The 12758-nt window shown below is 49.8% G+C and overlaps 1 protein-coding gene across 1 annotated transcript in view; it reads left to right on the top strand.

Moving 5' to 3' along the window:
* Positions 1 to 1371: 1371 nt before the first annotated feature.
* The window catches only part of ZSWIM5 (zinc finger SWIM-type containing 5), a 97765-nt gene continuing 86378 nt past the window's right edge, over positions 1372 to 12758 (top strand). Inside the window, exon 1 of the mRNA XM_054285607.1 lies at positions 1372 to 2065. Coding sequence (XP_054141582.1) covers positions 1387 to 2065 — 679 coding nt within the window. The 5' untranslated portion in view covers positions 1372 to 1386. The remainder of the gene's footprint in view (positions 2066 to 12758) is intronic.

Raw genomic sequence — 12758 nt, 5'->3', positions numbered from 1 at the left:
CACCTGCCTGAGACCTGATTCCTTCCCTCCGTGTCCTGCAGAGGAGACCTTGGGCTTGGAGGTATCTCGTGGCAGAGCAAAGGCGCATAATTATTTCCTGTTCCCTAATTGCATCGCCCTGTTATTCCAGGAAATGTACTCTTGCTCTGTCAGTAAGAATAAATAGGAGATCTCTGCAACAAGGGAGTAACCGGTAATGGTTTAGATGTGACTGAACTGCAGATAGGAAGGAATTGGTCTTGGATTCTCAAAGCACTGAGAATAATAGCAAGAAAACTGAACTCGGAGACCTGCGAGCTCTGCTCTTCCTCAGAGGTTTGTCACTTAAATTTAGACAGGACAAAAAACCAGGAATGTATTTCTGGGGAAAATCTTGGAATGGTGTCCTGCTGGACACAGCAGTAAAGTGATGTCAGGGTGTAGAGGCCCAGAGAAGTGGACTTCAGTTGCCACAGCCCTCCCTCCGTCAGGCCCACGCTGTGCTGGTCCCAGGGGGGCTGCCATCACTCTTGGCTGAAAGCAGAGGCTGGTGAGGGGTCAGCTCCCTGGGTTTTGGGATGCCAACTCAGGCAGTATGTGCTGAATATATTCATATGTCCTTTTAATGTAATCCCACCTGAGAGCACAAGAGAGCTCCTGGAAGCCAGCAGTACCTGTTTTTCATCTCCTCCGCCAAAGGCCGTGTGTACTGAAGGACCTGGCGGTTCCTGTGCCCGAGGACCCTGCCATGATGCGCGGGACGAGCATCTCCACTACAGGGCTTTAAAATAAAAAGCAAACCCTGATGTCCATGGAAGGGCAGGGTACTGCTGTCTGCTCTGCTACTCGATGTAAAACCGTAGGTGAATTACGGGTGAGGCTGGCTGTTGATTTGTGGGTCAGACTGGACGCCTGAACCGGGCAAGCAGCAGGAGCAGCGCCGATCCCGCCGACACCCCGCGGGAGCGCTGCCACCTCCATGGAGCGCCGCCGTGCCCCTTTGTCCCGCTGGCTCAGCGCAGGCTCTGGCGCTCGGATGGCTGCCCAGCCCCTCACCCACCAGCGCCGCGGGGACCCTCAGCCGCGGGTCCTTCCTCTCCGAGCACGGGGGACACAGCGTCCCTTGCGCGTCCCGCTCCCGCCCGGGGACACGGCCAGGAGGACACCGGGCGGTGCCCGGGGCCATGCCCTCACCACCCATGCGGCAGCCGGGCAGGTGCCACAGGCGGCGGAGCCCCGACAGGCGGCGGAGCCCCGACGGGCGGCGGGGGCGGGCGGGGGGCTGCGGAGCGTCCCGCCCCGGCGGGGCCGGCTCCCGGCCGGCGGGACCACCCCTCCCGGTCCCCGCCCTCTCCTCCTCCTCCTCGGCGTCTCTCCTCCCCTCGCCCGGCTCAGTCGGTCGCAGCCATGGCGGAGGGAGGAGAGGGAGAGGAGCTGCTCCGCCCGCCGCTGCCCGCCGGCGCCCCGGGCCCCAAGCGCTTGTGCTCCCGGGCCTGCCCGGCGGGGGGCACCGGGGCCGTGCACCCCCGTCCCGGAGCCGCGGGGGCCGGCTCGGCGGGGCCGGGCGCGGGGGCCAGCGGGGCCCCTCCGGCGCTGCCCGGCTGCTGCCCCGCTGCGGCGGCGGGACCGGCGGGGGCCGCGGGGCCGGCGGCGGCGGCGGCGGGGCAGGGGGGCTCCGGCGGGGGCGGCGGGACCGGCAGCCTGCTGCAGCCCGAGTCGCTGCTGGACGCGGCGGCCAAGCGGGTGGCGGGCAGCTGGGCCTTCGAGCGGGTGGAGGGCCGCTTTCAGCGCATCCCCGAGCCCGTCCAGCGCCGCATCGTCTACTGGAGCTTCCCCCGCAGCGAGCGGCAGATCTGCATGTACTCCAGCTTCCAGCCCGGCCGCGCCGCTGCCGCCGCCTCCCCCGCCAGCGCCGCCGCGGGGGGACCCTCGGCCGCCGCCGCCCCCGCCCCGGCCGGCGAGGAGAGCCCCGCCGCCGGGCCCCCGCCGCCCGCCGCCCCCGCCGCGCCGCAGGGCGAGGGGCTGCCCTTCCGCCGCGGCATCCGCCTGCTGGAGACCGGCGCGGTGGACAACGTGCTGCAAGTCGGTGAGTGCCGGGACGGGGCCCCCGGGGGCTCGTCTGTGTCCGTCCCCGTCCCCTCCTCCCCGTCCCCTCCTGCACTTAAGCCTTTTGTCTGGCGCGGTTGTGGTTTGACAGGAAAATCCTGCCCCGGGGGCAGGGACTGCCGTGCGCTCCTTCGGGAAGATGCCGGCTTGGGGTTTAAAGGGGGTGGGAGGGCGAGGGTGACCTCCCCCCGCCTCCTGGGGTGCGTCTGCCCGGGGGTCACCGGCAGCTGCCCGCAGCTTGGACGCCGTCCGTCCATCCGAGGGGGAAAATAAAGACCACCCCTCTTCGCCCCCACTCTCCCCCCGCCAAGTGCCCGTCGAGGGGTTGTACGGAGGGCACGCAGCCCTGCTGCCCTCCCCGACCCCTCAGCCGCTGTCCCTCTCCCGCCTGAGCACCCCCACCCGCGCCCCCACGGGGGTCCTGTCCTTTCCACCGGGAGACGGGCTTATAAACATAACGCATCTCTCCAACAGCTCCGAGCGTTCTTCTTTGTCCTCTCCATCAGGGGCTTTCCCTGCTTGGAGCATCTCTAGGGGTGGCATCAGCCCCCGCTTTCCTGTTCGCAGCCCCTGCAGGGCACGTCCCGCGGGGCCGGCTCGGGGGGAGCGAGGGGAGCGGCGGGGGTGACAAGTTGGGTGGACCCGCGGGTGGCACCGGTGACCTGGCGTGATGCGCGTGTCGGGGACGGAGGCGCGCGGCCTTCTCACGCTCGTTCGGTGTCGAAGGGGCCGTGGGAATGACGATGGGAATAATGGCATCGTGTTTTCTCTCCATGGGCAGGTGGCTTTTGTGTGCGCTGGCGGAGGGGGATTGCCGGAGAGGAAATGTTCCTCTTCCCCTGTCCTTCCAGCCCCTGTCCCCGTCTGAAATCCGCATATATTTAAAGGAAAACAAATTGGGGTGTTTTACATAGAATAAGCCGCTCCTCGTTGTTATTGGAAGGGATTGAAATGCGCGTTCCCATTAAAATGACATTAGGCGAGAATTTGTTTTGCAAATGCGAAATGTAAATTCATTTTGTGCCAGGGTATGGCGTGAATGAGTGAAGGGAGGGTGGTTTTTGTTGTAAGGAATGGGTAGTTCGCTCTGTTTATTTAAAGAGCCGTTCTTCCTTTTGGGGAAAAAAAAGCTGCTTAAAAAAATAATAAAAATCCCATTTGGTACAGTTTACATTCAGAAGAGCATTATCAAAACATTTTCCATTTGAGATGTGAGAATAGGAGGCAGCAGAAGAATTCTCCTCCCACCTCTGAGGACATGCAGTGAAAATTCCTGAAGCACAAAAGGTTTTTCTCTGAGGATATGATTATAGCCTTTTTTTTGGCGTGAATTAATATTTTGTAAGGGCTGCGTTAAGATGATTAATTATTCTGTTTAAAATACTGTGAAACTCAAAACCAAATTATTTTTTAGAAGGAGAGGAGTAGCTCTTCAGGAACTTTAAAATTAGGGGGGAGGGAAGATAATAGCTTGCTGAGGCTGATGTTTTAATGACCTACCCACCAAGGTGTGGATGCAGTGAGCTGGTGTGGGAGTGGGAGGCAGAGGTGACAGTTGCCTAAACCCAGGACTCGTTCAGTACAAAGGAATTTTCTTTTAAAATCAGTTTTAAATTTATTTGTCTTTGGAACATAGCTTTGATGAGCCTTTATCCAATTCTGTGAAGGATGTGGGTGAGCGCTGGGGTCAGGTGCATGCAGGACACGAAGCAGAGCAGTCCCATCCCAAAGCGATGTCCAGTGCTGGTATCCAGCATCCCATCTGCCCTGTCTCCCTGCACTTCCTGCTGCTGCTCCGGGCAAGCCAGAGAAGGGAGAGGATGGTCCTGGCTCTGGTGTTCTATGTCCTCCCTGACAAGTCCAAACCGTCTCCCCAGCTCTGAAACCAGAGCTCGCGCTCATTGTCCTCGGAGCCGTCAGCTTTTTAGATGAAGCAGCACGTTCTGGAAGCGCTCGCCGCAAAGTCGGTGGGTGATTTATCTCCCGTGTCCACAGCCCGAAAGGGGCGTGCGGGATGCTCGCCATGGGAATTTGCCTTTGGAGCTGGTGGGGGGAAGGTTTGGGTCTTGGCTGTGGTGTGGCTCTTCTTCACATGGCAGTGGGTGGGTGACGCGGGGTCAGACGCCTCTGTTTTTGTCCCAGGAGCAGCCACGTCACAGCCTTGCAGCCCTGAGCTGGAGGAGGAAAATTTACATCAAACAAAAGGCTGTGAAGGGCTGTGTGTTTATAGACGGGAGGCAAGGCTGAGATGTCCTCCGCCAACTTTCCACATCCATCCTGTGGATGCCTCTGGAAGGTGAGGTGGAAGAGCTCCAGCCACCAGAGACACAAACACTTTGTGGCTGTGTGTGTTTGCAATTAAGATAGGAACTTGGGAACCATTATGTCTTGGGAAAAAATAAAAACTCCAACCCTGGCTTCCTTGATGCTCTCCAGCAGTAAATCAAAACTACTGTTCCCCTCTAAGGATCCCTTTAACGGACACCACCGGCTCCCGGTGCCATGACCTGAGGTTTGCTCAGTTGAGATTTTCTGTTAATAAAGATCAGATGTTTGTACAGTTGTGTTTCTGACTCAGACCTGTGAAAAAAATAGGGACAGTACAGATGTGAAATTCCTTCTCTGTGTGGTTGGAAAAATCCTTTTGAAAAATTGACAGACAAAATCCAGGAGGAATGACCTTCTGGCAATGGAGGATAGTGTGGAGGGGTAAGGGTTGTGCTTATGGGCACAAAGTGCTTCAGGCTCTGGCTCCTTCGTGCTTATAAAGCTGGCAGGTCTGAAAAAAATATATGTGCCACATTATCAACGAATAATTCCTTCATGCTTAGTAAAACTTAAACGAGGCTTAAACCCTGATCTCACTGGAGTCATTAAATTGATTTTTTTTTTCCCCTGCTCAAAGAAAGATCTTGGATGTTGAACACAGGCATCTTTGTCTTCTTAAAAACTGCTTTATTATTATGTGTACAGATCCCGTCTTTGTGTGTGTGTGGTGTGTGGGTTTTTTTTCTTTTAATTTTTAGACAAATGACAAAAGCATGCAGGAAAGGAATGCAGAAATGCCAGGCTTAATATAAAGCATGCAACTGCACTGCATGCCGGGAATCCTAAAGGATACAAAACCTTTAACGACAGCGGTTAATTTTTAACAAGTTCACTTGCATAAATATTTATGAACAAAAGTTTTTACACTATTATCTCTTGGGTTTTTGGAGAGAGAAAAGACCTTTGGTGGATTTTGACAGTAAGCTGTGATCTGGCAGAACAAATTCATGTTTCTCGCCTGTGCTCCCCAGTATGGTATAATATGGTTTGCCCTCGAGTGGTCTCGGATGCTGATGGGTGGGCAAATGTCCCGGGTAGTTTTAGGGGGGAATTCTGCTTTTTCATTGGTTTTACAATGACTTAGGGAGAGGAAGCATCGGGCTTTGTGTTGCTCTTTGGATTGTAAGCAGCCGCTTAGGAACCTACACGGTATGTGCTCCTTACCCACAGATAAGCCTTTGTGCCCCGATGGGAAGGTATGCGGTCCGGCCATAAGTACATAGGCAGAATTTACTTTTGCTGTTAGAATAACAATGAAGCAGGGCTTTAAAATGCTCTGGCTTTGTAAACACTTGGAAGGAGCCTGTTTCTTTCAAACCTGCAATTAATTCTGGATATTTTATCTGATGCTTTGCAGGTCAGTCATGAGTACCTTCCCATGTTTCCTTGTCTGGTATCTATGCTGGTCATGTAGGTGCTGGCGTTTTTTTAACCTTGCTTCAACAGCCTTCTGACTGGGCAGAGGTTAAGCAAGACCTGACACCTGTAAATGATATCTGTAAATGTATTTTAATTGGAGGAGTTCAGATTTGGAAGCTTTTTATTACACTTCAGTTTTCAGCTAGTGTTGGTCTATGTTTGTAATGATGCCTGTTGAAATGTAGCTTCAGAGGTAAAAATACTGATGATTTCCAATGTGGTTGAAACCACTTCTAGCTTTTTTTTTCCAAACTATTTTTAGGTTTTAAGCTTCTTTTTTCCTTTTCCCCTAGAAATGCTCACGTTTAGGCAAGCGTTTGGTTTCCTGCCCCTGTGACGTGGTACGGAGCAGAGTATAAATTTATATCCAGTGGTGTGTTGCTTTATAGAGCTGTTTATTTTGGGGAAAACACTTTGATGGGGCTCTCTAGGGCGAATTGTGGTTGCTTTTGTTTTGTGTAAAGATTGGTCTCCTCCTGGGTCTGGGTTTAAAGCTGTATCTGGCAGGAGCAGGTTTGGAAGGAACGCCATGGGATGTGAAAGGTTTTTTCAGGTTAAATCCTGGTGTCCTGTGTCTGAGTGCTGCTGAGGGAGTTTAATTTTTCTGTATCCTTTTAGTTTTTGTGTGGGATGCTTGTTGTACAACATGTATCCAATTTGCTAATTAATTTTTACTTTGTTTTTCTTTATGGGTAGATTACTGGATCCTACCCTATGTATTAAAATACTTTAAACCACATAAAAGGACCTGGCAGAGGTTCATTAGCCCTATCATGATGGAAACTCTTGTACATTTTAAATATACATTAAGCTCTTTAGGTTTCTAATTATCTTTTTCTTAACATATATAATTAAAACAAAGTATTATTAGGCGTTAGAACTTACAATCTGTTTATTGCTGCTCCCTCATAGGTGAGGTGTTTCTTGAGCCTGTTCTGGACTGTATTATAGAAACTGAAAAAGAAGATGATGAAAACCACCAGAGTTTCTTGCTGGTAGTGCAGGGAGAGCTGGGATGACAGCTGGAATTTTAACCTTTTATTTTAAGCAGATTTATTTATTGGCTTTTGAGTCTTTTTCAAAGAGTATAAACAGATCCTCTGAGGCTGGGATGTCTTTTGAACTAGGTGGTTAATTAAATGATACTAACTTGGAGGCCAGAGACCTGAAAAATAAAGCACAAGAAATAAAATATTTAGTGTTGGCTTTAAGAATAAATAGGTTTGAAACAGTTTTCAGAGTATGAGTCCTAGTTTCTGACTTGAGCTGGCAGTAGGAGTTTGTTCTCAGCTCACCTGTGCTTTATAAAGCTTAGTCCTGAGCTTCCAAGTTGCGTGTCATTCACAGCAGATTTTCATTTTGCTCACATCTAGGGAGAATATTTTAGGAAATATTTAACTGTGCTAAAACTGCAATAACATAAACCACATGTGCCTGCTTGCTTTGTTTTTGAAGCTTTGTGTGAGGGAATGTGCTTTGCTGTTATTTGACGCTCGCTTTGATGTTAGATGTTTTATGATTAGTCCCTCAAACCTCAGATAGGACTTTTGGAAAACTTAAATGAGCTTGTCTGTCTGATAGCTCTGTAAAGTCACATTCAGCTGTGAATTGTCTTGTGGTGTGTCAGCTTTTAATTTTCTTTGAAAAGAAAAAAGTTTTAAAAAAATAATCTTGGTAGTATTAGGATGGAAGAGTTTGTGGGGTTATGTATTTCCTTGGCATATACTGGAACCTTGCCTTGGAGGAGGACCTGGTTCCTGGGGGAGATGGAGTTCTTGGTGATTCGGGGGTTATGTTGTGCTCCCCTTTCCCAGTGAGAGAGCTGCTCTTCTCTGGGGTTAGCTCAGATGAACAGCATGGCCAACTTGTGCTTGCTGTTGTTTTTCAGGGGTTTTTCATTTAAGTGACATGGACAGCTTTGTGTTTAGTAGTGATGTTGGTCTTCTCCTGCTGCTCTTGAGGCTGGGAGTAGCTCATGTGGGTGAGGAGCTGGACATGGGTTTTTAGGGGAGCAGCAGCATCTCTTCACCCTTTCAAGGTGGCCAGGCTTGGGGATTCTCAGTGTGAGGCTGAGGTTTGTTGCTGCATGGTGCTACTTTGTGCGTGAAGAGAGTGAACTTTCTTCTGGGGCTGAGGGGTTTCTCCAGGGGTGTGAGGCTTTGACTTTGTTCTTCTGGCCATTCTCTGAGGAGCCTAACTTGTGTGTAGCATCCTGGGTGAGGTGGTGGGGAAGGATCCTTTGCTTTTCAGGGCTTGTTTCTGCTGGTGGGGCAGTGGAAGACACCCGGACAGGTGGGTACTGGGATGGCCTCCTGGCTTTGCTCAGCAGGAGTTAGGTGATGGTTGAACCTGCTTCTCTGTCAATCTTTTCATCTGTGGCTGATCCCACTGACTTAATTTTGCAAGTAGGTGGAGGTGTGGAATATCTTGGAGGTGTTAAAAATGAACTTGTAGTATGTCCTACTGTATGTTTGATGCTGTCTTGAACAGGTTGTGTTATGGCATTGTCATAGTCCTGGAGGGGAGGAAAGTGACTTCTCTGGGTAACTGGTTCCTGCCTCTGCTGAGCTTTTGCTTTCTCTGGCGTCAGCATCAATAGAAATTGATCTGTTTTCCAATGAAAACAAAAACTGAAAGACACCAAACCTTGGCTGTGCTAATAAGTGCAATAGGACAAATCTAGCATCTGGAGCCAGGATGTGGGATGGCAGTGGGGAGCTCTCCCTGTCTGCCCCTAGAGCTGGCCAGGCCCTGGGGATGCTGTCTTCCACACTCAGGAGAGAAGTGCTGAGCCCATTTCATTTTTCACCTGTCTTCATAAGGGATTGATATATGGACTTGACCCCCAAGTTCTTTTGTGCTTTTGCACCAGGAGTTGGGAAAAGTCCTGATAACATCTCACAGACAGGCACAGGTCCTTCAAAACCCCTTCTTGGGGCATGTGGGTAGGAAAGCATCTTCATGGTCTTAAAATAAAATGTCCCAGAAATAAAATGCATTTTTTTCAAAGGCTTTTTTCTTTTCTTTTAATCCTGATGTTTAAATATGAATAGATTCCACTAGATTGGTATGGTGGGTGTGTTTTATTAAATGCTGAGGATTCACCTGTGCAACAACCACCACATTTCTCTCAAAATGGATTTTCTAGCGCTGCGTTTTAAGAGCATTTGCTTTTTTGTCTCAAGCTTACGGCTTAGGATTTTGTGCAGGATTGGGGTTAGTCCTTGTAAAATGGTGCATTTAAAGTAATGCACAAATTAATAAAACCCTGGGCTTTTACTTGTCGCATTGTAGGTGCGTGTTGCCAGGGATTTTTCTTCTCTTTTTTTTTTTTCTCTCATTAAAAACAAAGGCATGAATGTGCTTAGGAAGCAGATCTGCTGGGATGCCAGCTTGGAAGGGTTGCATGCGGATATATTGGTCCAGCTTGTTGTCTGCAATTGTCCTGCTGCTGTCGCCCCGGGTTAAAATGGGGCAGGGGGGTCTGTGTCCCCCTTGCCATGCCCTGCTTGTCACTGATGCCCGTAATGAGCTGCCTGCACCTTCACCACCCAGCTCGTTTGACCGGGGCCGCTAATCATTATTGAGCTTTGCTCAGCAGGATGCAGCGTGGTATCTGCCTGGCTGCTGTCCTTGCACCTGGAGACGGTGCCAGTGTCCCCGCAGCTGCTGGAGCCGGGGGATTCCCCGTGGGAACGCCGGAGGCTTCGTGTCTGGGGCCTTGGCAAGGTCAGGGCAGCCTGTGCCCCTGGTCTGGGTGCTGACCAGTGGCCCTGGCCTCTGTCCTTTGACTGATACCAGCATGTTGGTGATGCTTTGGGACATCAGTCACTGTACGGTGTTTAAAGGCTGGGGTGGCAGGAGGTATTTCGTGCTGAGCCTTGTGTGGTTGCCTTGATGAAGATGAGTGCTCTGTCAAAGGAGTGGCAAAGCAACAAATAGTTCCTGAGATAAGTAAAATTTTCATTAATGAGCTACAATGGCTTTGGGTGCCAAATTAAAAGTGTGTCTGGAGGATGAAAAATAAATGCATTTTCTGTCTCACTCACTAATTCTCATCTCTTTTGATTTTCTTTATCATCAGAAAGACATTTTTAATTTTTTTTTAAAACCAGTTGTGTTTATTTTGGTAACAGTTCATTGGCTGCTCTGTGTGCAGAAGCTTTCTCTTGAAAGTACTGAAACTATATTAAAAGTGCTTTTGGCTGTCATCTTTTATTTTGCTTCTCCTTCGTTCTTTTCCCAAAGCTGGATCGTTGCTATATCAAATGCTCTGAAACTGTCTGGTAGCGTTTTCCCTGCGGTGCTCCTTATAAACTGGAAATAAAAAGGGAAGAAATTGCAGGATTCGGATTTCTGCAGCTTTTCCCCCCTCTGTGTGTGTGTGCGTGTGTCCCATTGAAGTCTGAGCAGCTGTCCCCGTCCGCACAGCCCGCTGATGGCATGCACAGATCTGTTTCTTGTGATTAAAAGGAGAAATAATACCCCAGTGTTCAGAGAGGGGCTGGGGGGTGAGTGAGCACCCAGGGAGCAGCGGGTCTTTCCTCCTGCCTGCCCCTGCCTGCTTGGCCCAGTGACCAAGGGAGCTGGAGCCCCTGCTCTTGTCCTTGCAGCCTTGTGGCTTTATATCCCAGCGAGGGGAGCATCCCGTGATGTTGGTCATGGGCTGTCCTGCTGCAGCATCTCCACCCTGGGGTGGGCTCCTGCATCCTGCACCAGCGACCTGCAGAGGCCCCGTGGTTTTTATTCTGTTCTGAGGGTGTCGAAACATTTCGGCGCTGCTGCAGCCGCTCGCTACCAGCGTGCTTTGAAAAATGCCCAGCAAGTGTCAAGCATCTGTCTGCGAAGGGGGAGGAAATCCCCCCCCGTTATTATTTTCTCCCGATTGTCCTCGCTTGGTGTGGCTTTGGCTATTATGGGTTTGTAAAATAGAACTATATATGACCTTTTATCTTACAAGAAATAGGTTAAGCCATTTTTAAAGAAAGTGGTGGAGTCAGCAGTGCTGCTAAGGAGATGCTTTCGCATGGTTGATAGGCTGTGAAGCCGCTCAATGGACTTTGGTTTCAGAGACAATATCTGTTTAAATTAATCTTTGTCAGATACATGCCACTGCAGACAATTCAAATTTCATTTGCTTTCTGATCTCATAACAAAAAAGCACCTTACACTGGTTCTTTTATCGGAAAATTAACTTTTGTCTGTGTGTCCTGGAAACAGGGGTGGCATAAAATCTAGTTAAAAGGCTCTGTTATAGAAGGATTCTGTTTCTTTGTACAAGGCAGACTTTTTTTTCCCCTTCTTTCCCCTGTGTGCATTTAAAAAGAAGACGAGTGTTTGAGATAGATTAAGGAGAATGCCAGCAGATGGACCGATTCTGTTGTTGCTGCTGGCAACCATCTAAGCAGCCATTTTGAACAATGCTGATACCGGGGTACTGATAACACAAAGATGAGGATGGGATAAATATCCAGCTAGTCCCTTTCTCCCCGCCTGCTCCTCCTCCCTCCCTTTCACGCCGCTGCTGCAGCCCTGTTATTAGAGAACCCGATTGTTTCCAGAGAAATGCTTCATCCTCTTAGCTCGGCTGGTGGATGTCTAGCATTGCTTATCTCTTTGATTTTCCTCATGGTTCGTGGAGATGCTGGCAGATCAGCTTCTCCCAGGAGTGCCCACAGCATTGGTCATGAGTGGAATAGGATGTACATTTGGTGTTTTGCAGTAGCAATGCTGTTTTCCCTGCCCCGGTAAAACATGGGGTGGTTAGCCCTTCCCTTGTAAGTGGAGACAGTTTCCTTCCATCCTTGTGCACATTTTATGTGCTGAATTACAAAGTGGGGGGCATGAGATTGAGATCTCCTTCATGCCAAAGCAATTAGCATGGGGCAATGATTGTGAATTGAGAGCATACCCATTGCCTGGTCTCTCTATCCCTTTCTCCCACTCGTGGCATTGTCTTGCTCTTGGGTATCTGGGTCATGTCCATCTCCTGGACCTGCTGCTCTTGGAGTTTCTTAAGGTCAGTACCAGTATCTCTTTCGCCTGCTGGATTTTTGACACTGGAGTTGGTGGCCTTCTATCTGTCTGGTTTCCCAGCTCCAAGGAAATAACCCTTTAACTAATGAAGAAAATCCAGCCAAGCTTCATCTTTTCCTAGCAAACAGCAAAAAGGCTGGTTTGTGTTTTGCAGTTGGGCCAGGATGAGCACAGGGCTGTTCAGGGGAACCTTTGCCCTGAGTTCAGTGTGATCCTGAATGTGGGATCTGGAGAGTAGTCAGGGGATGCTGTGTAGCATTTAAATCTTCCAGGAGCTTAAGGTGGGCAGCAATAAGCTGGTGTGTTCCTCTTGCCTTGCACAAGTCTTTAGACCATGGGCTGAAACTTTCATCCAGCACCCCTTAGAACTTTGAGCGAGGCAGTGCTGTAACTGCAGCTTTTGGTCCAGTTAAAACTTCTTTGGGGTTAAAAACTGTGTGGATAAGTCTCAAATCTGTATAGACTAGAATCATGGAACATATATCTAATTATACACAGTAGATGGAACTTTACAGTAAAGCAGCAGATGTAAGGATTAAAAAAAGGAGCTGGGCAAGCATTTTATGGTTTTCCGTTTTAATTTGTCCCTTGTGTCTGGTATGTTTGAGGCAAAAGTTACTTTTTTTTTTTTTCCCTGTTGGGAAGTATCTTTTCTGTATTGAGCCTCCCCTCTTTTAAGCCTGCATTATTTCATCTGTAAGATGTGGCCTTGTCATCCTTAAGGTACTTGCTAAAACAAGGAGTATCTGGCCTGAAAGTAGAAAAATCAGGCTGTAAATTCCACTTGGAAATGTTGTCATGGTGTGTTGGGAAGTTGAGGTCAGCTGAGCTCTCTAAAGACTTGGACTGAGAAGCTGAGGGTCTCACTAGGCTGTCTTTGAGGTTAGCTG

Source organism: Melozone crissalis, unplaced genomic scaffold, assembly GCF_028551555.1.
Source record: "Melozone crissalis strain CALT ecotype California unplaced genomic scaffold, PUWL_Pcris_2 ptg000045l_1, whole genome shotgun sequence".
NCBI lineage: Eukaryota > Metazoa > Chordata > Aves > Passeriformes > Passerellidae > Melozone > Melozone crissalis.
Note: the sequence above shows the minus strand (reverse complement) of the source record. Positions and strands in the feature narration are given on the sequence as shown.